The 27,410-nt window shown below is 39.2% G+C and overlaps 1 protein-coding gene and 1 non-coding gene across 22 annotated transcripts in view; one reads left to right on the top strand and one right to left on the bottom strand.

Annotated features, from left to right (window-relative positions):
• CADPS2 (calcium dependent secretion activator 2) overlaps positions 1 to 27,410 on the top strand; it is a 525,179-nt gene that overhangs the window by 250,914 nt on the left and 246,855 nt on the right. For all 21 annotated transcript variants that reach the window (XM_013050847.2, XM_045062940.1, XM_045062933.1 and 18 more), the window contains exon 7: positions 19,418 to 19,529. In XM_013050847.2, coding sequence (XP_012906301.2) covers positions 19,418 to 19,529 — 112 coding nt within the window. The remainder of the gene's footprint in view (positions 1 to 19,417; positions 19,530 to 27,410) is intronic.
• Positions 17,583 to 17,689, bottom strand: LOC123387108. The gene has a single exon (XR_006601466.1). It is a non-coding gene; the product is annotated as a U6 spliceosomal RNA (small nuclear RNA).

The following is a 27,410-nucleotide window of genomic DNA, read 5'->3' as shown; positions in this document are numbered from 1 at the left end:
GAGAAGGTCCCCAACCTAGCCAGTGACCTTTGTTATTTCCCCTCCGTTGGTGGGATCTTTAAAAAGAGAAAGCTTGTTTACTTCAAGCTGAGCTTGGCTTTGTTGCTTTGACTCCATGGGGTTGCTCTTTCTGTTCACAAAGAGGCTAATTCCTTTCCTTAGCTCCTTTCTGTTGTTTGCTTTGTTTTCTTGCCATCATGTAGCTTGCGATGGCTTGGACCAAAAGTGTACATCCAGTTTATAATTATTCTTTTCTTAAAGTCAGTGCAAAGATGTAATACGCAAACACCACCTTCTTAGAAATTGATCACAATTATTCAGTTTTCATAGCACTACTTACGTAAATTAAGATATATTACCAGGAGGATAATTGATCTGATCTAGAAATATTTATCCATATGGTGTGGATGAGCAAGGATTTCACAGTAGAATATAATCATTCTCTTTTATGAGAGAGGAGACAGATACAATGTGAGTAATTCATGTTGTATGTGGCATTATTTCTTCTGAAAGAAACTTCTACAGTGGGCCAACCCTGGGGATAGAACACAAAGAAAAAGAGCTTTTAGGTTCAGAAGGCTGTTACTGAAAGTAATTCTACAATGGACAGAATCCCTTTTTTCCAGATTGATACTGGATTAGCATATCCTTCTGCCTGGATATCTTCACTTGGGTATCTGACTCTGAAATTGAATGCATTCAAAATAGGAACACTTATTTTTTTACCTTGAATGCTCCTCTTGTGTACTGTTGCTGTGTGTGGTACCTCCGTCTACACAGGTGCCCAAGTCAGAAATTTGGGAGTCAACGTTGCCTCCTCTTTCCTGTCCTATGTCTAAACCCTGTTGTTTGTGCCTCCTCGGTGCCCAACACAATGATTTCCCTTCCTACACCTTCGTGGTCAGCAGCTTGGTTCAGCCTTTGATAACTTTATTTCATGAGCCTTTACTTAGTTTCCCTGCCTCCCTTCTTGCCTCCCCTGTAGTCCAGTTTCTAAAACAAACCAGATTTATGTCATTGCCCTCAGTGTGTTTGGGTGACTTCCCTTTGCCTGGCTCTGCGTTTGCCTGGCTTCCACTTCTCCACCCCGCCCTCCCTTGCATTTGGCCAGCCACCTTACTTTGAAGCAGGAGGGATACGGGCAGCAACCTCTTCGACCTCTGCCACAGCAACATCTTCCTAGGAACAACGCAAAAGGCAAGGGAAGCAAGGGAAAAAATGAACTACTGGGATTTCATCAAGATCAAAAGCTTTTGCACAGCAAAGGAAACAATTAACAAAATCAAAAGACAACTGACAGAATGGGAGAAGATATTTGCAAACGACATATCAGATAAAGGACTAGTGTCCAGAATCTATAAAGAACTTAGCAAACTCAACACCCAAAGAACAAATAATCCAATCAAGAAATGGGCAGAGGACATGAACAGACATTTCTGCAAAGAAGACATCCAGATGGCCAACAGACACATGAAAAAGTGCTCCATATCACTCGGCATCAGGGAAATACAAATCAAAACCACAATGAGATATCACCTCACACCAGTCAGAATGGCTAAAATCAACAAGTCAGGAAATGACAGATGCTGGCGAGGATGCGGAGAAAGGGAAACCCTCCTACACTGTTGGTGGGAATGCAAGCTGGTGCAGCCACTCTGGAAAACAGCATGGAGGTTCCTCAAAATGTTGAAAATAGAACTGCCCTATGACCCAGCAATTGCACTATTGGGTATTTACCCTAAAGATACAAATGTAGTGATCCAAAGGGGCACATGCACCCGAATGTTTATAGCAGCAATGTCCACAATAGCCAAACTATGGAAAGAACCTAGATGTCCATCAACAGATGAATGGATCAAGAAGATGTGGTATATATACACAATGGAATACTATGCAGCCATCAAAAGAAATGAAATCTTGCCATTTGCAACAACGTGGATGGAACTAGAGCGTATCATGCTTAGCGAAATAAGTCAAGCAGAGAAAGACAACTATCATATGTTCTCCCTGATATGAGGAAGTGGTGATACAACATGGAGGCTTAAGTGGGTAGAAGAAGAATAAATGAAACAAGATGGGATTGGGAGGGAGACAAACCATAAGTGACTCTTAATCTCACAAAACAAACTGAGGGTTGCCGGGGGGAGGGGGTTTGGGAGAAGGGGGTGGGATTATGGACATTGGGGAGGGTATGTGATTTGGTGAGTGCTGTGAAGTGTGTAAACCTGGTGATTCACAGACCTGTACCCCTGGGGATAAAAATATATGTTTATCAAAAATAAAAAATTAAAAAAAAAAAAAGGAGGGATATTGCATTTTTCTGGGAGCAGTTTTCACCAGTGGAACTGTCCCTGCATCTTAGGTAATTTAGCTCCCGTAGCCTCTGCCCATACACATATTTAAATGCCCTGAAAAGGAAGAGGTACTGTTTGTGGGGAGAACCAGTCTCTGTCCCTGTGCATGGTCTGCCTGCCTGTCTTTTGCCCCTGGCTGTCTCCCCTAGGGTAAATTTAGGGTGCTCTCCTCTCTGAAGTCTTTTCGAGCCCCTGCCCTCACATTCCCCAGCAGGCTTCCTCTGCACCGCGCGTACTTTGCAACCCCCTCCCCAAGCTCTGTGTGTTGTTGTTTCCTCTCTTTGCCCCCCTTCCAAAGCTGTGAGCTCCTTGAAGGCAGAAGTTGGCTCTTGTCCAGCATTGCATTCTCAGTGGCTCTGTGACCTCTGTGGATGACACATTTGACCAGGATTAACGGGCAACAGTATTCTCTAGAATCTATTAGTTGAATACCACTGAGATTAAGTCATCTACAGGGAACATACTGATTAACAAGAACTAGATACCCCTATGAAACTGTAGCTAAACGCTAACAAGTTTTCTAGTGTTCATGCATAAGAAAGTTAAACATGGGTCTGGACTTAATGAGCAGCTGGGAGCCAGTTGCATCCTAATTTCCACCCACCACACAGTTAAATACAATCTGCTAAGTGACATTGTACAGATCACTTTCTGTGTCCCACAACTTCCTTCTTAAATTGCAAATAATCTAACAGTGACATCTCATCTTTTATATCTGGAACATTTGTACAGTGACTAGACAGTGTATGTTAAAATTTCCTCTGTAAATCACATGCAGTTTCTTGGGGGAAAGCACCCCTTAAATTTAAGCTGGTATTTTAACATTCCTTAAAGTTATTATAATATTCTAATTTTTTTAAGTATGAAAGTATTTTTCGAAAATATCTTTCTAACAAAGGTAGAATGTTTTTATTTAACCAAATACACAACTGTGCTTGTTTTCACTTAAAAATTTTCCACCCACATTGCTTACTTGTTTCGCATATGTAAGTATTAACAAGTGACAACTAAAAAATATATACATATAGGTAATTAAGGAAAAGAAGTTGTAATTCCAAAATAATTAGATATCTAACCAAGCAGCTAAGCTCTATTTTGTAAATACAGGATTTGGGAGATCAAAGGACCCAGATAATATTTTGTCTTCTAAAAACAAATTATTCCCTTTATTTTTTTTTTAAAGATTTTTATTTATTTATTTGACAGAGAGAGATCACAAGTAGGCAGAGAAACAGGCAGAGAGAAAGGGTAAGGAGGGAAGCAGGCTCCCCACTGAGCAGAGAGCCTGATGCAGGGCTGGATCCCAGGATCCTGAGATCACGACCTGAGCTGAAGGCAGAGGCTTAACCCACTGAAACAACCAGGCGCTCCAAATTATTCCCTTTATTACAAGAAATGTTAGGATGCCAAGTCTGGCTTCGTCACAACTTCTGTATGCTTCCATTGAAAAACATGACAAATGTTTCTTACAGGGTTTGAACTGGAATACAAATCCGCAGTTAAATATGGTGATTCTGGGGGTGCCTGGGTGGCTTAGTCAATTAAGTATCTGCCTTCAGCTCAGGTCCTAATCTCAGGGTCTTGGGATCGAGTGCCTGCCTCTCTGCCTGCTTGTGATCTCTCTCTGTCAAATTAATAAATGAAATCTTTAAAAAAATTATATGATGACTCTTCTGACATTATAAACATACCAGACATATTTGGTTAACTTAATGTTTCTGAGGTATTAAAAGGGAAATTAGAAGTACACCACCTTTCTCATCTGAAGTTAATATTTAGTTTTATAATATGTACAAGTAGTCTTTGCCTCCTTTTTTTTCTTTTTTCTTTTCTTTTTTTTTTTTTTTTTTGCCAGAAAAGACTTTAGTGAATAAAAAGACCAGAGATCTACCTCCTAGGGAAAATTGTGGCTGCTCCTGAAGCAGTCATGTAGCATTTAATTATTGCGGAGTGTTCTCTACTTAAGCCGGCCAGGCAAAGGTACAATGAATGATGGTAGGATTTAAAAAAAAAAAAAAAAGTACCCAAACAACTGAAAAAATAAAAAACCACGAAATAGTTTTATTCAGTCACTGCAAAGCGTAAGGAAAAATGTACGTGCTCAAAAATAGATGCCTAATGAATAATTTAAGAACCACCTGTTACTCATTAACAAATTTTGCCTAAAGAAAGCTCTACTTTTTCACTGTTTGCTGAGACAGATTGGGTAAGCAATGAATAGTAGTCTCAGGTAAACAATTAAAGCGTATCCTTGGGACTCCTCGCTCAGTTAAGCGTCTGCCTTCGGCTTGGGTCGTGATCCCGGGGTGCTGGGATTGAGCCCCATATGACGCGGGGGCCTGCTTCTCCCTCTCCCGCTCCCCCTGCTTGTGTTCCCTCTCTCTGTCAAATAAATAAACCTTAAAATTAAATGTATCCTTGCGTTTATCAGCTGTGACAGTTCTCATATGAAGATACCCACTTGCTTTAGAATATTAACCACTATAAATATGCTAAAACCACAGATATTAGTTAAAAGCGATGTCAGATTTTAAAAGACAGAAGTGGCTTTCAAATTCAGCTGATTGCTTTTATTTAACAATATACCCCCACCCCTTCCGTAGAGTTGGTTGCATTATCCATAAAAATGATTCATCTATAAATATGAAAAATGTTGCATGTGTTTGTATCCCTGACAGTCTGATCTGGAGCTATTGCACATGGAACTTGTGCAGTCATCCTGTGTGGGAGAATAGAGAAGCACAGTCCCTCATCTGACCCGGTTCCCCTCCTGTATTTAGCATAGTAAAATAGACTTGTCAAGAAAACTTGGTCATCCATGTACTGTAGCTCCTCTCATCATCCTTTGAGGACTTGTTAGGATAAAGTAGATGGTGTCATTTTATTAAATCATTTTGAGCTCTGCTACGTGCTGCACAGGTCCTGGGGTTGAAATGATGACTAAAGTCAGACATAGCTACAGCCAGTGGCACTTCTCTAAAGCGGGGGAGACAGGCGTCCATAGCTAAGCACGAACATACCATTACAAACTGGGTAACTGCTTTGAAGGAAATGAATATAATTCTATGGAAATAAAGTGGACTTTGTTTGGAGGATTGTCCAGTGGAGCAGGTGGGAATGGTTAAGGATGTCTTTCTGAGAGGAACCCTTGAGCTTTCAACAGAAAGATGCACAGTTCCCAAACAATGGTGAGGGAGATAGGACGAAGTCATCGCTGCTACTCCTGAGGGCACAGGCGAGTGGAGGCCATGTTTCTTGACTCTCTGGTCATTTTAGTCAGCTCATCTACTTAGTCATTCTTTGTGGTGTTGTTGTTGTTGTTGTTGTTGTTGTTTTTCACTCCACATTTTGAAAAGAAGACTGTTGGTAACAATTATAGCTCAAAGGCAGAGTAAGTGAAGAGAAAAAAAGAAAACAAAAATAAGAAAATTGAAGGGTCTTCCTTTTTGGATACCAAACAAAACAGAAGAGAAGAGACCTTCGGGCTAGAGTCTTCCATCTTAAGATAGTTTAAATTCATCTCTAGACTAGACTTTCCACAAATATACTGATCAAAGCCCCACCTGAAACAGGAGGTTCTGAGATGGACCCAGATAAGCTCCAGCTTTATGCCGCTACAAAATACTATAAGGACTGGCATCTTGAATTCTTTGGTTTCAGAATCTCTTCTGAACAGGACCTGTGAAGATTTTATAAATATTTCAAGAATTCCAAATATATTTGACATAATATTCTCCAAAATGCTTCTTCCCACCTTAAGATTGGAGTACCACAAGTCAAATAGCGGTGCTTTCCATTCACCGAGTGAAGAGTGCCTAAACCAAAACTGGCACTAGCCAGGCTTGCTGGCGCTCCTTTAGCAGTGATGGGCTTCCCAAAGGTCAACCTTTAGCCATAGCTTATTACCAAGTAATATGGTTTACACCTAGAGAGTTTGAGGACCTGTCTTCTATCACACTTGATAAGTTTGCTGCTCCTTTCTGCAGAAAAGAGCATACATGATCACTCCCAGGACTTCCTTCCCTGCAGAGAAGCTGGTATGGGAAAGCAGTCAGGAATTGGTCATTTGGACCTCCATCCCTGACGTCAAGAAAATGGCGTACCCAAGTAAATTAAGAACAAGCATTTATTTTTTTATGTCTCCTAATTTTCCGGGCATTCTGATATTTTTGTATTGGTTTCAGTTATTCTTCTAAATACTTATGTCAGGTGGGACTTACCACTATTCCTCTTTTCTAGATAAGGAAATGGATCCTTAGAAAAATACTAACCAGCATATCCATGGTTTGTGTGGAGCAACCAGTATTCAAAACCAGTTCTCTTTGATTCCGAAGTCCACATTCTTCCTACACAGTCTTCTCCCTTGGGTACTATGTTTTGTTCTGTTTTCTTTTGTTTTGACTTTTTTTTTTAATTTGCATTTTTTTTAAATTCCAGTTAACATACAGTGCTATATTATTTTCGGGTGTGTGATACAGTGATTCAACAGTTCCATACGTTACCCTGTGTGCATCATAACCAGTGCACACCTTAATCCCTATCACCTGTTTTAAGTCAGCCTCCCACTCACTTCCCCCGGTAACAGTCCGTTTGAGGCTGTCTCCGGAGTATGTGCCGGTTACATCCAGAGCCACCATGGGTGGCTGCGATGAGGGACGAGCTGCTTAACACAGCTGTAGACGGACAGCTGGAGCTGCTAAGACAGATCCTCAAGGTAGAAAAGCAGTACAGGGAGCGTTCTGCCTTAAAGTGATGGTCACTCCTCAGCTTTCCTCAACAGGATAATACTTATTCCATTTCCTGCTTCTCCCTTTCCCTACAAGCCCAGGTCCCTGGGGGCTGGAGTCTGTGTTCCTTCATCTTTGTATTCTTCACAGTCAGCTCCGTGATGGGCACGGACTAAGTGCTTATTACAGAGCCATTCCAGAGGTTGTCACAAGCGAGGGCAGGATTACAGAAAGGTTCCTTCAAGTGCCGGGAAGGTAAATGTTGGAGAAACCCAGATCAAGGCAGCAGTTTCCAGTTCTTTAAAACCCTAACAGGTTCTCCTCTTCTCTTAACTCATGAGTCCTAAAATTTTCCAAAGTAACAGTGTGAGTTTCCTTAAGTTCTAAAGGCATGTCTGTGTTGCATTGATGTTGTAGGGTTATCTCAAAACTTAGTCACTGGCCATCAGAGATCTGCAAGCAGAGATCTGTTATTCTTTTCCTGAATAACATGGGGATTGGTCCCTGAGGAAGCAGGGCAGCAAGTGCTGGCAGTGGCTGCTTAGTTTGGGAGGACTGCTTGACCGGATTTCTCTGGAGGCAGCTTGTGGTGTCCCGCTCAGCTGTGTGCTCAGCTGGTGCTCTAGGGGCTGCTTTCAGCCGCGTCTCCTTATTTGGCATCCTGTAGCGTCTGCCTGCCTCTGCTCCCCGCATTATGCCTTTTTTGAGCACCTCCTGCTTTTTATGATCTTCTCAACCCCCTCAGGAATGATCTCAAGGAATTCTAGCCTCTGGAAATCTCAGATGTTTGTGTAATTCAGAAACTCCTATCCTCCCAAGCTGCTCCTGTGCAGTTGAAAAGTTTTTTTATTTTGCCCAAAGAAACTGTCATTTAGGAAAGAGAAAGTTTTATCTGCAGGGAGACCCCCAGGAGGACAATTCCTAGGAGAAATGAAGTGAAGCAGGAAAGGTAATTCAGTCTGGTATTCTCTCTTGAGAGCCCCCATGTTACTGCCTTAAGGACCAAGAGACTTTTACCTTGGGAGAAGCCGGAAACATTGGAGGAGCGTTTGCTTTTAAATGTAAGCCATTAAGAATAGATGCGCTGACATTATAGTACCTTGGCAATTCCAAGGTCTTCAAATTAGGAAGATATAGAGGAAAGCTTTTTTACGCTCCTATGTCTGGCTTCCAAGAGCATTAGCCTACCTTGAAGTTCCATCACATGAGAGAATTAACCATTGGAATATATCTGGTAAAAAAGTACTGGAGTACTGGTAACCGATGAATTTTCCAATTTACTAGTAACACTATGCTGTACCGATTAGTGATAATTGTAATAGTTTGAAGCCCTATATTTTAAATTTCTGTAGTATGTTTTATCTTTGAAGGATAATGCATCCTTTCACAGTTGAAAGCGTTTTTTTTTTTTTCCAGTTCATATAACACAATCACATTTTATTTTTGTGTCAAACAAACAAAAACCAAAAAGCCAGGAACAAACCAGGCTCATATTCTCCTATTACTTCAAAGTTGAGGTTATAACCCCAGGATGAGCGTATGTTGATTTGTGTGTACAGGTGAGGTGATTAATTATTGGTTTATTCAGTATAGTTGCACTCATTTCTGCACCATTTTATTATTTGAACCTCTTTTAGGAGATCTGTTGTATAACACACTTCATGCTTTAAAGTTAAATTATTGTAGCTTATATCCATTGTTTCGTATTTCTCTAAGTGCTTTAAAATCTTGGTTTCCATCTTCTAAAAAGTTACGCTTTCTTTGTATTGCCTTGGCCAAGTAAAATTGTAATACAAGATATGACAAATGGTTTTCTTTTCAAAATTAGATGCTTCAAGCTAATATCTTTGAACTACCCTGCTATGAAGGAGAGAAAGGAAAATGCTTATGAGGGATTATATTTCCTGAAACCTGATTTTGTGCTCACATGCTTGCTAGACTTTCCCAGAAGAAAATGGTATAAGTATAATATGATCACTCTGGATATAGAGGTTTAATGGCATGAATACTTCATAAATGAAATACAGACTTTAGAGGATAATTTTATCCTGTTATTCTTGAGGCTTTAGTAATCTTCAGAGCAGCAAAATGGGAGCTGTCTCTTTGAAGGGAAATGGAAATGTCCAGGACATAACAAGAGAGAATGAAGGTGAAGCCCCTGGGATTTTTTCTCTTAATTTGAAAGTGGTCAGTCAGTACCCACCGCAAGCCATCCCCAAATGACTTTGTACTGTCTTTCTGTCCTAATCAGAAGTTTGAATGTAGCATTTTTTTTTTTTAAGATTTTATTTATTTGACAGAGAGAAATTACAAGTACACTGAGAGGCAGGCAGAGAGAGAGAGAGAGAGAAGGAAGCAGGCTCCCTGCTGAGCAGAGAGCCCGATGCGGGCCTCGATCCCAGGACCCTGAGATCATGACCTGAGCCGAAGGCAGCGGCTTAATCCACTGAGCCACCCAGGCGCCCCTGAATGTAGCATTTTTGAAAGATCGTCCCATCAGTCTAGTGATAATACTTGGTTAAAAATAAAGGATATTTTCTAGTCTTTCTGTTAAAATTTGCATCATGTCAGCATTATCGACTGAATGATCTTTTTTTTAATATTTTCTTTATTTATTTGACAGAAAGAGAGATCACACGTAGGCAGAGTGGTTGGCAGAGACAGGGCGGGGAGCAGGTTCCTTGCTGAGCAGAGAGCCCGATGATGCGGGGCTTGATCCCAGGACCCTGAGATCATGATCTGAGCTGAAAGCAGAGGCTTAACCCTCTGCACCACCCAGGCGCCCCAATGACTGAATTATTTTTTAAAGGAAGATTAAATAAAGTAATGTGCAAAAACTTAAGATTTAGAGTAACACTCAGATTATAACTCTCCTTATCCTGAGTTGGCCTCTTACCGATCTCTCTCCCCCTCACCTCACCACCCCCTCATCTCTTCCTTTGCCTCCCCCTCTGTCTTTCTTTCTCTGTGTCCTCTTTTTTGTCACATGTTGTTATTAGTGGAAGCCTCTCTCTTTGTAGTTTCTTACATTGTTGGGATTTTAGTGTTGCCTTTTTATAAAGTTGATTAACCTTTCATGTTCCAAACTATCCTTTTTTTTTTTTCCAGGTACGTATCATTTTGCTTGTGCAGTAAAGCTAAAATAGTACTACCCTGGATACTAATAATAATAGTCATTCCATGCACACTTTCTGTATGACAGGCGCTGTGCCATTGTGGGTGTTAACATAATTGCCTTCGTTTGCACCTCATCACTTTGGTGAGGAAACTAGTATCAAGTTTGCTGAAGGTGCTTGCCCAGGCTCCCTGTGCATGTTGGAATTGGTCTTTGAGTCCCGAAACTCTCTCTGGTGTCTGCCCTGTTTAACTGTCTCTCCACCATTATACTCTGCTGTGGGCAAGGACTCTGGTACTGGTTCTGATTTATTATTATTTTTTTAATTGATCTGACCCCCACACACACACACACATCTTCACCTGAAACTATTCAGAATCTTGCTATATTTGTGTAATTAATTTCCTTGAGGGCTGCTATCATTGCATAGCTATACAGAGTAATTCCTTTGATTTTTGTTGAAAGAATAGAATGGAATACTTTCTCCTAAGTAATAATGTAATTTGTCAAGTAATTGTTATCTTTATGACCTAGAAAGCCATGCCATGATTTCATTCATTGGCATAGCTATATTGCCTTGGGCATATTACTGGAGCTCTGTGGTTCAAATTTGATACCAAATTGAAATTTCAAGTATGTTTAAGGTATGTCAACAACAGTAATAGCAATAAGTAAAACAGTTTTTTATAAACACTATTGATCACCCAACTTAAACTAATTTCATTCAGTGTATATAGGAAATTTGTTTTATTGATACACTCGATGTCTTTTTAAAGGAAGTTTAAAATCTGTCCTACAGGTTATTAAAACTGAAAGTGAATGATGTTTACAATAAAATTTTGAAATCCTAACAAACTTGGATTTTATATTACAGTGAATTATTTTAAAATTTGTACTTTTATTGGGCAGGGCTCTTTATACTACATTTTATTTACATAGGTATATATTTTATGAATCAACTTTTAGAATGACTTAGTATATTCTTTTCTATTTAAGAATAATTTAAAATCTTGGCTATCTTAGATTTCTGTCCTTGATTTCTCTTCTCCTTTTTTAAAGAGAGCATGTGTGAAAGCACGCACGTGAGTTGGGGGTGGGGGCAGGCCCAAGGCCAAGGGTGAGAATCCCAAGCAGGCTCCATGCCCGGTGCAGAGCCAGGTGCAGGGCTTGATCTCATGACCCTGCGATCATGACCTGGACTGAAATCAAGAGTTGGATACGTAATGGACCTAGCCACCCAGGTGCCCCGGTTTTTGTCCTTTCAATATTTATGTAAAAACAATTGTAATATATGAAGGTGTCATTGCAGCACTTTTGTAGTAGTTAGAGTTAGAAACAACATTAAGGTCCATCAGTAGAAGAGCTACTGAATAAATTCTGACACAGCCATACAAGGGTGGGGGAATGCTTTACTGTCTTAAAATTGTGTAAAGAAGGGGCGCCTGGGTGGCTCAGTGGGTTAAGCCTCTGCCTTTGGCTCAGGTCATGATCCCAGGGTCCTGGGATCGAGCCCCGAATCGGGCTCTCTGCTCAGCAGGGAGCCTGCTTCCTCCTCCCCCTCTGCCTGCCTCTCTGCCTACTTGTGATTTCTCTCTGTCAAATAAATACATAAAATCTTTTTTAAAAATTGTGTAAAGAAGATCAATATGTAGTGTTATGCAAAAGCACAAGTTACAGAACAATCTGAATATCCCATTTATTTAAAAATCAATAAAAACCTGTGTTTGGGTACACACATCACACACATGGATAGAAATACATAGTATAGACAGGCCTGGATTTGTTAAGATACAAATTCCTATCGTCATGGAGTTTTTAAAGGACACTCTTCATAGGTACATTCATCCTTTCTACTGTCAACTCTGTGGATAACTCTCAGATCTGTATCTATATTTGCGGCCTTATAGTTAAGGTCCAGACTGAATTTCCAGCAACTTATTGCAATCAGATGCTTGAGTTTTCAAATAAGTCCCTTCACCTCTTGTGCCATCTGTGCACGTATCTGTAGGATGTCGTTATCCTCCACCTTCTATCCTTTTTCTTTGGTTTAAGTCCACCAGTAATTGATAAACGGATACAGCAGGGCCCTGGGAAATGGCACAGAAGTGTTGAACTTTTTAAATATCAAAAGCTGCTCTTCCAAAAGTGTCTTCTGCTGAGAAAGAGCTTTCCATAAAGCTGCCTTCATTATTCCTATTAACCAGAAATGCTGTGTTTAAAAGAATTTGTTCAGTGCCTAATATGATTTTGAGACTGCTTTCAGGGTCGTAGTTAATTTGTACTTTTTAAGAGACTCTTGGTAATTCTTTTTAAACGTCTCAATTTTCAGTTATTCAGTGAAGGAGGGAGAGCCCTGTATGTAGATTATAGTGACATCTTGCCTTTATTTGTATATTTTACAAGTCCTACTAATGTACCTGTTTTGCCTACACTTCTTTTTCATTATAGTGTTAGCATTTTCCTGACTGTTGTGAGCAGGACAATGACAGAAAGACACCCACAGATACAGGCAAGGGGTGCAGCTTTCCTTACGCATCCAGAGCCTGCTAAAGCTCCCCTACGTAGAGCCACGTGAGCTAGGACACAGCTGTGGGCTCTCAGTCATCCAGGCAGGTTTGCCTGCATCCGGGTCCCAGGAAGGCACTCAGCAGCAGACAGGACTTGTTCATGCTCCAGAAGATACCTAGCATCAGGCCTTCCTGATCGACTCGCTGCCTTCCATTCTCAAGCATAGCTTTTCCCTCTTGGTCCCTCTTCAAGAGCTTGGGAAGAGTGTCCATCCACCTTGTCACCATATACGAGTAATTAAAAGTAACACAAAGCAATCCTGATGGCTTATCATGAATGCGGTGACTCTAAATCAGTGTGGGGGACAAATCCCCTGTGGGCATCAGAAAGAGACCTTAGACCCACACGATTGCTGAAAACTTGAGAAGAATTCCTACTTCCTAAGTGAATATCTAAGTCAGTGCCACCAGAATCTGGTGTTGGAATATTGAAGTTATGAGCCTCAACTTTACTGAAGCAAATAATCTTGTATAAATTTTAAGAATTTTATTTTACCCTGTAGTTAGAGTTTATTTTTGTTTTTTGTTTTTTGTTTTTTTTAAGATTTATTTATTTGAGAGAGAGCACAAGCAGGAGGGGCTAGGGAGAGAGCGAGAGAGAATCCCAAGTAGACTCCCCTCTGATCACAGAGCCGGACAAGAGGCTTGATCTCACAATCCTGAGATCACTACTTGAGCCCAAACCAAGAGTCAGATATGTAACTGACTGTGCCACAGAGGTGCCCCTGTAGTTAGATCCTTAGTTCATGTTTTCTCTTACAAAATAAGTGATGTATTTGGAATTATAGATCATTGTTGATTTTAATGACTCAATTTTTATAATAGAATTAATGGTAATTTGGTAAAGAAACATTTGAAAGCAATCACTGGATTGAAAATAAGGCAAAACTATTACTTGTAAAAAGTTTTTAACTTGTATACCAGCAATCATCGGTATAAAGGACACATATTCTTTAGAAGCCCAAAATATAAAATACTATGAAATGATTTTAACACAGAATGTGTAGGAACTACATAGTAGAAAAAAGTTTGACTTTATCAAAAGATATTAGAATAGGTTTTAATAAATGGAGAGAATTCCCTTTTTATTGAAAAGAAATATAGTAAGTTGGAAACATCTATTTCCTTCTTGTTCTAACTGGTATCCTAACATCTCGTAAAGCCATGAGAATTCAGACGGTATAGTACAGCTCAGGAGATGGACTTTTAGGACAAATTTCAGCATCAAACCCCAGTTCTTATTATAATAGTTTTTATAATAATAGCATAAATATAATTTGACTTCTAAAGTAAATGAGTTCCAGATAGATGAAAAATTAAGGTAAAATGCCATTTAACATCGCTGTTAAATTTTAGACAACTTGAAGATTTAAACAGTAGAAGCATGTTGAAGAAATAAGGTTAATATTTATATAATCTTTGGTTAAGTAAAGACTCTTTAAGCAGGAAGTCAAAATCAGAAACTATAAATCAAAGTGCTAAAATGCGGCTATCTAATATTTTAAAACTATATATATATTTTTAAAAGCCACGAGGAGAGTTAAATAGAAAGTAACCAGCTGTGACAATATTTCCCATATATGGTATCAGAAACGGTCCATGTCTTTATCTTTAGAGGTTCTTTTTTTTTTTTTTAATCTTTTTTTTTTTTAATCTCTCTCTACTAGAGAGAAAGAAGGCCTAATGTAATATATAAAGGGACAACTATAATAAAAGAGCAAGTCATAAAAGAAATTCAGTTGACTAATAAAGAGAAAAGGCTCAGTCTCTGAAGTAATTTTTAAAAGTGCAGTTTAGAACCCTGTTCAATTCTGTGTGATTGGATTTATTATATTTATGAGTTTATATGTCTTTTTCCCTGCCAGTCTGAGGTCATCTAGAACAGGATCTGTTGTTTTGATAATTTTATCATTCTTATTTTTCTAATGCCTGCCCTTTCCCAATGCCTGTCACAGTTGGATGGATAAAAGGATGGAGAGATAGATAGATGAAATAATTTTTGAAGTTCCATATGCCCTGTTCTTCAGTGCTGGTCATAGACAAGGAATGTAGGTTGAAGTTGTAGCTTCTGTTATCATGTTTGCATTATACGTGCTCAATAACAATTTTGAACCAAGGGATTTGGATGACTTTTGATAACTATTGCACTGTTAATGACTTTCAACATACTTTGAAACCAATATGCTAGTAAGTTTTGAGAATCCTTTTAGGTCACAGTTCGAATCTAGTCCTATAGATACTCTTAGAAGCATGTCAGGTACGCAGGGCAAAGTTCAGAGGTTATATGTTACAGTATATATTCAAATTATTGTTGCCTATCAGCTATTAGAATGTCAATTCCAAGAGACTAGGGACATTGGTCGCTGAAACTAGACTATGGTCTGACAAATTTAAAGTACTCAGTTTTTTGAAAGAAGAGGCCCAGATTGTTTTATGTTCTTCCCCTTCTCCCCCGCCACATTACATCACTCCTAGCCTTACATCACCTCCATAGGCATTATTTTAAGGAGCAGCAAATATGCCATTGTATGCCACAAAATTTATATAATCTTCCCTTCATCTTTGATAGTTCAGTTGCTTGCTTTTGCTTTTACGCATAATGCTGTACTGAATATGTTCCTGCTTATTTTTCCAGTACTTATGATTATTTTGCTAGGGCACATTCCTAGAAACAGCCTTACTGGATGAATAGACATGTACATATATTTTAGTGCATGATATGAATTTCCAGTACACTTAATTTAATAGCAAATACATAGTTAATGTCAGTTATTTCAGTCGGTGTGTGAACCACTCTGTTTTCATAGCCAGGAAGTCCTGCTGTCCTCATAAAGGTGCTTTGTAGATATTTTATTCTTTTGAAGATTTACATTGGAAGTCTGAATCCTCATAAATAATACATTCACAGAAGTAGAAAAAAGCAATGTATTTTGAGTCAAAGCAAATTGACAGCAAGGGTAATGTATTCTTTTATCACAGAATACAGAGAAAAAATAGTAGGAAGATAATGACTGGTATTAATTCCTGAAAGTGTTTAAACATGCCAATTAGGTAGAAAACAAGGAAATATCTTGGTGAATACCGAAAATATTCACCTGTTACCTTCTTCCCTCCTTCCTTGCCTTTTTGGGGGATGGGGTGGGAGGGAGGACTTTTGTTTTTAATTCATTTATTGTAGAATTCATAAGCATTTTCTAACTGTATATATCTTTTTACTTTTAGCTTTTATAAGAGAAATTATCAAGGGGCTATCAGTTTGTATTCTAGAATGTCAGGGTTTATAAGGACTATTAAATACCACTATACTTATATTTATGCACCCCTTTAAAACTGCACATTTTTGTCAAATATCATAAAAGTTTAGTCCTCTGGCTTTTACAGTTAGGATCTGCCGGGATCCTTGCGCCTTTGCTTCTCTCTGCCTGAAAGCATGTTTTTAAATGTTTCTCCCTTCTTTCACAGGAGCTGGCCATTAACATTGCTTGTCCTTGTCTCAGGAGGTCCCAGACCTCCTAGTCCCAGACCTAATAGGTCAACAAATTCTTGTGGCTTGCCTACTGAGGCTTGTGACAGTCCAGCAGTAGCCTGCCTTTGTTGGCATAGGTTTTCGGAATGGATATCCTGGATTGCTTTTCAAGTTCTAATTTACTTATATCTTCCTGGTAACTTCTAAGCTCTCTGTTTTCTAATAAATTCTTGGTATACTTGGAATATGTTGATTAGGTCCCTTGTGTGACTTCTCTAAGCATGTTTTGTACCTTATTACCATTCCTAGCACAATGTTCTCTAATTTTACACAAGTCTAATGGTAGAAATGTAACCATGGCCTTCAGTGATAAAAGATAGTGCATATTCAAAGGCCAGTGGTTACTATTAAATATTTTACATCACCAAATAGGATACCAAATGTTGACAAAAATATGAAAGGAAGTTATCAAAATCTCTATCTTGTTGGGAGATAGTACTTTTACCTTGCTAGATAAAGGAGATCTAAAAAGAAATTTAAGACAATTATCAATATAGAACCCAGAATCCTAGCTACTCTGGTGGTAGTGTGGGGGGGTTGGGCACAAAGAGGACGCTTCTGATATACTGGTTATGGTCTTCCTCTGAACCTGAGTAGTTCTGAGTAGTGGGAATGCTGATATTTATTCTTTAAACTGCCACTCATTTTGGACCCTTAATGTGTTATTTACATAATTAAATGTTTTTAGTGAGTAAACAAGCGATATCTAGTGAATAAAGATTTAGAGATGTCGGGGTGGAAAAATTTTCCTTCTAGTTTCCTTGGCTGGTCTAATAATTGACGTAAGACAGATTAACAGGAGAAAAACAAATTTAATTTGAATGTACATGAAATATGAGGCTCCAAGAAGTGACCAAAGCAAGCTGCTTTAATATTTCTTAGACAAACAATAAATTTATGAAGAATTGACAGAAGCTTGAGCTCTGGGGATGGTAAGTTAGTAAAGAAGTAATGAGGTTTGCTTATACAGTCTCTTTGGCCTTAAAGTCCCTGTTTCTCGTAATAAGGATGTTTTCTACCTTCCCGTACGGATGGCTGGGGAAGGTACCTTTCATGTGGGAGATGTATTTCCTGGTTTTAGGGGCACAAAGAAAGAGTCAGACTCTCCTTACTGTACTCCCTGTGCTAAAATGGCATATATTGGAGTGGCCCGTCCGGAACTATCAAAGAATAGTTGTTGAAGATGTGTGTTCTTGAAGGATCTGAGATGGAAGGCAGTTTCCTGGGAGTTCACAGGATCATGAGTGAGCACAGTTCTTTACATACATATTAGTTTTCATTTGTCTTACTCTAATGGAACTGGCAGCACTTTTCCCTTCACGTGTTGTCCTTGCGCCAGGGCCTCGCTAATCCTGTCTGTATTGTTCCAGTTTTAGTATCGGTGCTGCAGAAGAGAACACGCCTTTCCCTTCATGTAAAGTGGCAGGGAGATGGGGTAAAAGATGAAACTCACTGCGTCCCCCAGTGATGGTTCGCGGGGTCGTCAGTATTTTTCTCTTTGGAGAACTGCGCCTTGATGTAGATGGGGAATTGCAAATAATCGTAGAATACAGTATAAGTACTTTTGAGGGATTTTGGCATTAGAGGAAAAAGCCAACAAAGGAATGCTTATGAAGAGAATTAGTTTAAAAGATGAGCAAATTCTGTGTAGACCTATTAGGCTGTGTGCACATGACGACGACAGATCTTTGATTTGAAAGACAATGTCGCAAAGGATTGGTTTGCCATATTTAATCACATGGCTCCAAATAAAGATGAATATGTCCCGGGAATCTATTCCGGAGCTGTCACCTGGATGGCCTTGACCGTTCAAGGCTAAAGATCCCACACACTGAATTGAGAATTTTTCTCCCTTAATTCGAATCCATTTTCATTTATAGTCTTGTTTCAGCTCTACTTTATCTCAGACCATCTTAATTCTAAGAAATGGCAAAAATTCTTGGCTAAACCTTTTCTAGACATCTCAAATAAAAATTAAGCCTCTTTTCCATCCTAATTGAACCCCTCTTTTCCCTCTGGCACATGACTTTAATTTCAGGAGAACAAATTGCCTCTGGATACTAGTTTCCTCGGTCCCTGAAATGGCCTCTGCTTTACTATGCTCACATTATGCTGTTATCACTGCCGCAGTAGGAGAGGAAGACGTCACAGTTACTCAATTTTTATTAGACTTTTTCCCATTTTTTTGTCTATCCCAAGCTTTCTGAATATGGTTTATAAAATAAAGTTCAAATAATGCCTTGAAAAGGGTAAATGTATTTTTTTAAAAAAACAATATAAGAAAATTTATATTTTTATATGGCAATTTATTTGTAGCGGGGCTCCTTATTTTGTTAAATCCCACTTTTGTGTGTTTTCCTCAATGGCATTTTCTTGCTGCTGTGCTGCATCGCATGTCTGCGATCTCAGAGTTAGGAGAAGTATTGATAAGATTTTTTAATATCAGGTGTGTGCCAGTTGTGTTTGTAAATACGCTAGGATGAATTGGTGTGTGGTAAAGCTGAGATGCTACTAATTAAAAGATAAGCCAAGAAAAATGTTATTTTGTTACGATGATTTGAAAAGCCAGATGTCGACAGACTAACTCCATGCCTGGGAGAGTGTATTGGGAAATTAACTGCAAAACGTTCATATTTTTATAATGCCTATTTCTTTCCTTTTGGTAGGAGCTTTTAAAAATCATATAACTTAATAGACTTTCCAAGAAGTGTTGGGGTAAAGTCTTCAGCATGCAAACAAAGGTTTCCGCGAAACCGTCTCCTATATAAACAAACTTTTAGTAATTTCCCCCAGGCATCTGTAATAATGGGGTTATAATTTATATTTGAATAAATAAGACATTTCAGTGGCTACATATCTTTACCTTAACCTAAATTCTCACTGCACACTGTCTTTTATACTCTAATGTGCTAATTTTTAGAACAGCTTTGAAATTATTATAAGCTGTAAAACTTACTGTTATTTTTCTTCTTGACTGTGCCATCTGTCAAAAACAAAAGCAAAGACAAAAATCTCATTGAGCTGCGAAAGATTCTGTATTGCTTTAATGGGACTTCTAAGGAGATACATCTGGCTGGAAAAAATATTAATGCTGCATCTTCAAGAAAATCTTTGTTCCTTTATTGCAGATGGGGAACTCAAGGTGATTTTACCACCACCCATCCTCGGCCTGTGGTCAAAGTAAAACTCTTCACGGAAAGCACTGGGGTCCTGGCCCTCGAAGATAAAGAGCTGGGAAGGGTGAGTTGTGCTCAACCCTGTGTGTTCAAGGTCACACAATTTTTACTTCTTTCGAGTCATAGTTAAAGTATACTGGTATGTAGTGTGTGAATTTTCTGTTCATAAACTGTGTAAAACAATGTATTTGTAGTTTTCCACGGTCCCAGATTACAGCTCCAATTTATTAAACATAATTGTCAATAATATAGAAAGTAGTGTGACAGGCTTTGGGTTTGAAAATGTTGTGTATGTAAGATCACAGTCGGAGACCCACTTTTCTTACCACGAACTGGTCAGTGGATGCGAAGGACAAGCCAACTAGTCCTTCTTGGTGAGAGAGAATTCTCATTTAAACATTTGTGTCGATGAGTTAAAAGCAGCATCTTGATATTTGGAATCCTCTGTTTGGGTCCGTTATGATCAGACTGATTACAGAATACCTAAGGCTACATCTCTCTTACCTCTCCTATTTTCCCTGTGAGGTCCTTTCCACACATCTTTTAACATTGAATTTTGTTTTTAAAGATTTTATTTATTTATTTGACAGAGAGGGACCACGAGAAAGCAGAGAGGCAGGCCAAGAGCAAGTTGGGGAAGCAGGCTCTCTGCTGAGCAGAGAGCCTGATGAGGGGCTTGATCCCAGGACCCTGAGATCATGACCTGAGCCAAAGGCAGAGGCTTAACCCACTGAGTCACCCAGGCGCCCCAAACATTGAATTTTTTATGCTGCATTCACTTCATACCTAGAATATATCCTCTAATGCCAGTATTTCTCTACTGTACTCAGCTTCTTCTGACAATTAAAAAAGCATTCAGATTAGGGTAGATTTGTGATCTTAACACCTTTCTGTGTGAAAGTTCATCTGCAGTCTCATTTATAAAGTAGATGGACTTCAGTGCGAAGGCTATGAAGTTATCTTCTGTAACATGGATCTCTTCTTACCTAGACCTGAAGACTGAATTCATAGGTGTCTTCCAGAGGTTAAAGCCTTCGCAAATCTTCCTTGAAAATTTCTTGTGAAGACTGACAGCTTATGTAGTGCTAGATGTTGAAAGATACTGGGATCATTGGGTATATTGGAATTTTTTTCCCCTAAAGTTGTGACTATTCATTGCAAAACCTTCTCTTCTGCCTTCTTGAGATTATTTCCATTTCTAGGAATTTTGTGAATCTGTACCCACACTCTAGAGATTGAGTCAGTATTCACATTCTGGATTGTTTTTTGCTTCCTTGCTACGTGTATTTATTAAGACTTAGGAGCTAGGCCATACCATTCATTCATGTGCTTACATATTTGTGCACTGATCCATTCATCAGATAGCATACAGGTAGCATAATCTCACAGAAGAGCCCTGGATACTACCTTTGGTCTTACGGATTTATGAATCGGGATTTTTCATTTAAACTATTATTCCATCAATTTTACCCTATTTCCTTAAAAGCCGCCATTCTAACTCTAAAGCTCTAATGTAATGCTTTAGACTTATTTTTTTAAAGATTTTATTTATTTATTTATTTGACAGACAGAGATCACAAGTAGGCAGAGAGAGAAGAGGAAGCAGGCTCCCCGCTGAGCAGAGAGCCGGATGCAGGGCTCAATCCCACAACCCCAGGATCATGACCTGAGCTGAAGGCAGAGGCTTTAACCCACTGAGCCACCCAGGCACCCCATGCTTTAGATATTTTTAATTCATTTCTCCACTGGCCATATATACGCAGGTTTTAAGTTAGCTATGTAAATGGTATGTTTTCCAGTTAGTTGTATGTCTGAGAAAAGCCTCATGCCCCTTTGCTCCCTTCATACAAGACCACTTTTCTTTCTGTGCCAGAGTTTCTGAACCCCAGGACTATTGATATTTTGAGCAGGAAAATGCTTTATTGCTAGGAGCTTTTCTAGCAGCATCTGTAACCTGCAGTCAGATGCCAGTAGTTCACCAAGTCCTAAGTCAAGATGGTCAAAATGTCTGCAGACATTGCCACACATCCGCTGGGACGTGCGCATCGTCACCCTACTTAGAAATCCATTGAACTATACTAATGATCTGAGTAGGTTCTGTGATGATAATTATCATTTATGTGTTAATGACTTCCAGTTTTTTATTTTTCTTTCTTCAGTGTTCGGATTTGTATATCCAGTCTGCATCCTTGGTATTTCTAGTGGCATTTAACAGTTATCTCAAACTAAATATTTCTAAAATAGAACTTACGATTAGCACCCCCATAAAGTTTTTCAGAGAGTTGGTTTTCAAGCCAGTGACCTTGACATAGAATATTCCTATCTATTTGCAAGTTCTGTCAGCTTTCCCTAAATTTATTCTGACTATATCCACGTCATAGTATCTCCTGTACCCTGATTCAGGACACCATCCTTCCGTGCTGGTAATAGTTTCCTCATTACTTCCCCATTTATCATCTTGTCCCCTCTGAGCTAGCTTTCACACTTCAGCTACTATTATCTATTTAAAATTCAAAGCAAATCACATCATTCTCCCTTAAAAGATTCCAGTCTTCTCATTTGTTTGGAATAAAAATCAGACTCCTCATCATAGTGTAGCATATCCAAGAATGGTTCTCAGGGTGGGACCCTGAATCCGCAACAGCAGCATCTGGAAAATTTTTCAAAATGCAGACTCTCAGGCCTCACACTGGCTCTGCGGCACCAGAAACTCTGAAGGCCGTGGGCTGCAGTCCGTTTATCAAGGCTTCCTGGTAATTTCACCAGCGTTGAAGTCCGTCACTGTACGTGCACTGATTTCTTCTTCTGATTTCATCCCCTGTCTCAACCACCTTGCTTACCCTCATCTTTCCTTCAGACTCCGCATTCTTTCTGTGCCTCAAACATACCTGATTCATTCCTGCTTTAAACTTGGGATTTGGGGACGGGTTATAGTCTGAGCCCATGCGCATACACAGAAGAAACTGGTGATCCTCTCTGGGTCATAGAGCTGCTAGTAATATTTGCTATATATTTAACTACTTTTATACTGGGAAGCAGGAACATTTTTTTTGGTTTTTTGCTTTTTTAATGTGAAGGAAAAGGGCTTACATGATCTGAAGTTTATAGTCTAAACTTTTAGAAATAGATATCTGGGGATCTGAGTTTTAAAGTGAAGTTTTCTGGGGCGCCTGGGTGGCTCAGTGGTTTGGGCTGCTGCCTTCGGCTCGGGTCATGATCTCAGGGTCCTGGGATCGAGCCCCGCATCAGGCTCCCTGCTCCGCAGGAAGCCTGCTTCTCTCTCTCTCTCTCTCTCTCTCTCTCTGCCTGCCTCTCTGCCTACTTGTGATCTCTGTCTGTCAAATAAATAAATAAAATCTTTAAAAAAATAAAAATTTTGCATAGCAGTTGCATTCAAAGAGGAGCAACACTGTCCATGAAATAGATCCCTACCAGAAGGAGATAGCGCCATTGTACAGCTGGTAAAATGGCTAAGGGAGAAGAAAGCTGACAATAACGAATGTGGACAAAGATGCAAAACAACAGAAACTTAATATCTGCTGGTAGAAGTGCAAAACTATACAGCCACTTCGGGCATACAATTTGCCAGGTGTGGTTTTTATTTATTTATTTTTTTTAAGTGAAACATAGACACGCCGTATCAACCCAACAGTTGCCCTCTTAGGTATTTACACAAGGGTTTATTAGTAAATATCTCTAGGGGAATGTTTATAACAGCTTTATTCATAATCACTAAAATCTGGGAATCAGGGGCACCTCGGTGGCTCTGTCAGTTAAGCATCTGCCTTCGGCTCAGGTCATGATCCCAGGGTCCTGGAATCGAGCCCCGCATCAGGCTCCCTGCTCCATGGGAAGCCTGTTTGCTTCTTCCTCTCCCACTGCTTGTGTTCCCTCTCTTGCTGTGACACTCTCTGTCAAATAAATAAAATCTTTAAAAAAATAAGATAAAAACCGGGAGCAGTAAAGGTCCTTCAACAGAGGAATGGCTGAACAAACTGGGGTACGTGCATAAAATTCTATTCAGTGATAAAAAGAAATTAACTATTAAGTCATGCAACAAGATAGATGAAACTTTAATGCAAGAGAAAGAAATCAGACCCTTCGCCCCATTTAATCCTCTTTGAGAACGGTGGTGACATTTCTGGGTTGAGACAGAGAAGTGAGAATCCGATTAAGACCACTCAGCAAGTGGGAGAGTCGGTATTTGAACTCGGGTGTTTTGACCCCAAAGCCTATGTTCTAAATCATTAACTAGTACACCGGATGAGATGACGAAATTTGGCAGTATTGTACAAATTATGGTATGAGTGTGAGCCGATTTAATTTCATGGCTTAAAGCAGGAACGGGGTATTATTTAAGCTAATGTCATTTTATGCATCGTCCTTTAATACATTTCATATCAATTTGTGCCATGGTTTGCATCTTATTACAGTACACTGGGGCTGCTCTTTAATGTAACGGTGCTTCTCAACTCTGTGTGTGCGTAAGAACCCCCTGTAGGGAGTGTGTGAAAGGACTCAACCTGTGAGCCCACACTTTTTTTTTTTTTTTTCAGTTGGTTTGGGGCGAGCCCAGACCAGGAGTATTTTAAGCACTTTCTCAGGAGACCGTATGTGCATGTAAGGTTGAGAAGCCCGGTGCCAACAGTATCACTGGGCAGCCAGGGTTGAGACCTAGTAAGTCACAGGGATAAGAAAAAAACCTACTATAGCATATAGTTTTGCAAAATGGTGGTTTGAGTTTAAGTAGGCAATGGAAGGTTATATTCTTCGGCAAGTGCTTGTGATGCAGGTTTTGTTTGTAGAGGGCAGGTGCAAACACCTATTTATGGAAATGGAGGTGGCATATGGAGATTTTTCATCTGAATTGGTGGCCAACCCTCCACCGGGTGCCTTAGGGAAAACCTGGAGGCAGAAGAACAAATTTTTCATATTATGAGCTTGGGCTAGCAGGCACATAGTTGACCAGTCAAGCACCCAAAATTATATAGCTCACCAGTGATTCTGTAATAGTGCTGGGTGGTGGCAGGTGGCAGCTACACTTGTGAGCAGAGCATAAGGTATCAACTTGTCAGATCAGTAACATTGTGTCAACTATGTTCAAATAAAAGAAATTCAAAGATGATTTTGTTCCTAAAACTTCAAAAGTGAGGCTTACTTAGCATAGCCATAGAAAAATCTAAATAAGTATGTCACAGGACATCTCTTTGTAGACAGCAAGTTTTCCACTGAGTCTCTCAGAAGGAGTTCTTGTACTCCTTAGTAACTTTTAAACTTGCTGAAAGATGTTCTTGAATACAAAATAAACTTTTATTTACTTTTTTCCATATTTAAAGATTTATTTGAGAGAGAGCGAGCCCAGAAGCAGAGGGAGAGGAAGAGAGAATCCTCAAGCACACTCCCTGCTGAGTGTGGATTCTGATGCAGGGCTCGATCCCAGGGCCCTGAGAGTATGACGAGGTGAATTAAGAGTTGAAGGCTTAATGGACCGAGCCACCTGGGCACCCCCAAAATGAATTTTTAAAAGTTGACACCCAAGTAACTTTTTAGTTTTAGAAGCATCGCTCTTAAGACATTCTCACTGTTGTTAGAAAAAGCCTAGTGTCTATTCATTCGCTTTGAGTTGACAGCCTTATTCCTACATCTTCAGGACACACGGGAGAGTGCTGGTCCTCCTGCCTCTCTGAGGATGGAGGTTCCTGCAAATCAGAGAATCTGTTTTCCTTTGCGACACCGTGGAGCCAGAGCATCTTTCTTCCAACTTGATTAGACAATATTTTAAGATCGCAAAAGACTTAACAGTTTGCTTACCTCTTAGATACACGTTTTGAGAGTAGTCCTATTCTTGAAATTAAGGTTTTTGAGTATTTCTCTCACTTTTTCTGTTTGAATATCTGTACTTCCATGTAACATTTCTTGAGATGTTCATCCCTGATAATTCACAGTGACAGTCACCATGCTTGATTCACAAATACAAATACTATATGGAAACAGCAGCTGGCCGTTAATTTCAGATGCATTAGAATTGCTTAATTGATTAGTCCATTAAAATGAACTATTACCTTTCAAGCAGCTTGTAATGGCTTAGTGTAGCAAGTAAAAATTAACTTATATATTTGCCTTCTTTGCGGAGTTGTTTCTTCTGTTTGCTTTATGAAGCATCAAAGGAGATGTATCTGAAGAGTGATCAGAAAATGCACAATTTTTGTTTTTGAAACTTGACAAGAAAGAAGTGACACAGTGGTGTGTTAAAAGATCTATCTTCTTGGAAGAGAAATAGTGTCAGTTAACCAGTTAATCGGTCAATCTAATATTCTCTCTTGTCCCTCTAGTTTTTCTGAAGTATATCCTTTTCTGTTATTCTCATTCGTACAGCTTTGGGTGAGTTGAATTCTCTAAGTTCTTCATTAATGTTAAAACTTTTAGGAGTCACTTTAATTATTTTATCCAAACTTAGCAAATTTAATGGGATATCCCCTATATAACTGGTTAGAACCCATCAAGTTTAAACATTTCTCTAATTGCTTGGTTTATACACAGTCATCAAACTTCCAATATCAATATACAAAGTAATAAATTATGAGTAGACTACAGATGTTTTGAGTAAGCATCCTAAATTTTAAAAAATATACAGTTAACTTAATAAAAATCACTTTGGGACTTTTTTTTTTTTTTTTTACTCAAACAGTCAAAATTTATATTTGAGGATTAAAAAGTAAAGTTTCCAGCATTATGTGAACTTGATTCATCTACATATGAATCAAGCTTTAGAAAAGCTACTAGTGAAATCATAGTATGTATTTTTACATAGTATTTATAACAAATGTGTATATATAAATATACATTTATATATATATATATGTACATTGTATACACACACACGCACACACACACACACACATAAATACGTAGTATGTATTTTCTTCACTTTGCAAGCAGAACTTACTATCTAGTTTTATGGAAATTGCCAGCATTGGATGACTGCTACCGTGCCCAGCAAATTCACATCCTCTACTGTAAAGTAGAATGGAGACTCGTTTGCATCTTATGTGTGTAATTCAACTCACCCTATACTGTGGACATTTTATAGTTTTAGTGAATAGTGTAGCGTCTCTGAAACTACAAGTCACAGAAAAGGTCTCCTTCCTCCTTCAGTCCACTCATGTAGCCGTTTGTCCCAGAACCCTGCTGTCCTATCTCCAGAGCCATGCCAGTGACAAGAGGCAAGACTGCAGAGAGGTGGAAAGAGCCAGAGATAATTCTTCATACATGGCGCACATTCCTTCTAAATACTTTTTCTCACTGCAATTAATTACGTCTGGATCATTAATCATGTACTGTGAGGACTTATGGTTCAGAGTCTGACTTCAGTTGTTAGTGTCTCTACCTCAGGCCCTCTCTAAGCAGTTGGCTGGCCTCTTCAGTGTAGCAGTGAAGAAAAGCATTTTCTTGCAGAGGATATAAATAGGCATCCTCCATGGTGGGTCCATGTGGGTGGTAATATTAGCAGAAGTTGACATTTCAGATTCCCTATAGTAATAGAGGTCTGGCTCTCTCCCACACAAAACAGATATTAGACACATGCACATTATACTTATCTTTTATTTCTAATAGGTGAGGTGTTATTTCAGTATGGTTTTAATTTGCCCTTCTCTAACAACTAATGTAATCATGTTGAACATTTTTTTGCGTGCTTTTCAACCGTATGTTTTCTTTGATGAATCCCCAATTTTTAATTTAATTTTTTTTTTTTTTTTTTTTTTTTTTTTTTTTTTTTTTTTTTTTTTGCGAGTGTGCATGCATTAGCTGGGGGGCAGGGGCAGAGGGAGAGAATCTTAAGCAGGCTCCACACCCAGCATGGAACCCCACCCCAGGGCTTGATCTCTCTCGAACCTGAGGTCATCACTTGAGTAGAAATCAAGAGTTGGGTGCTTAACCAACTGAG

Source organism: Mustela putorius, unplaced genomic scaffold, assembly GCF_011764305.1.
Source record: "Mustela putorius furo isolate JIRA1106 unplaced genomic scaffold, ASM1176430v1.1 tig00003845_pilon_pilon_pilon, whole genome shotgun sequence".
In the NCBI taxonomy this organism is placed as follows: Eukaryota; Metazoa; Chordata; class Mammalia; order Carnivora; family Mustelidae; genus Mustela; species Mustela putorius.
Note: the sequence above shows the minus strand (reverse complement) of the source record. Positions and strands in the feature narration are given on the sequence as shown.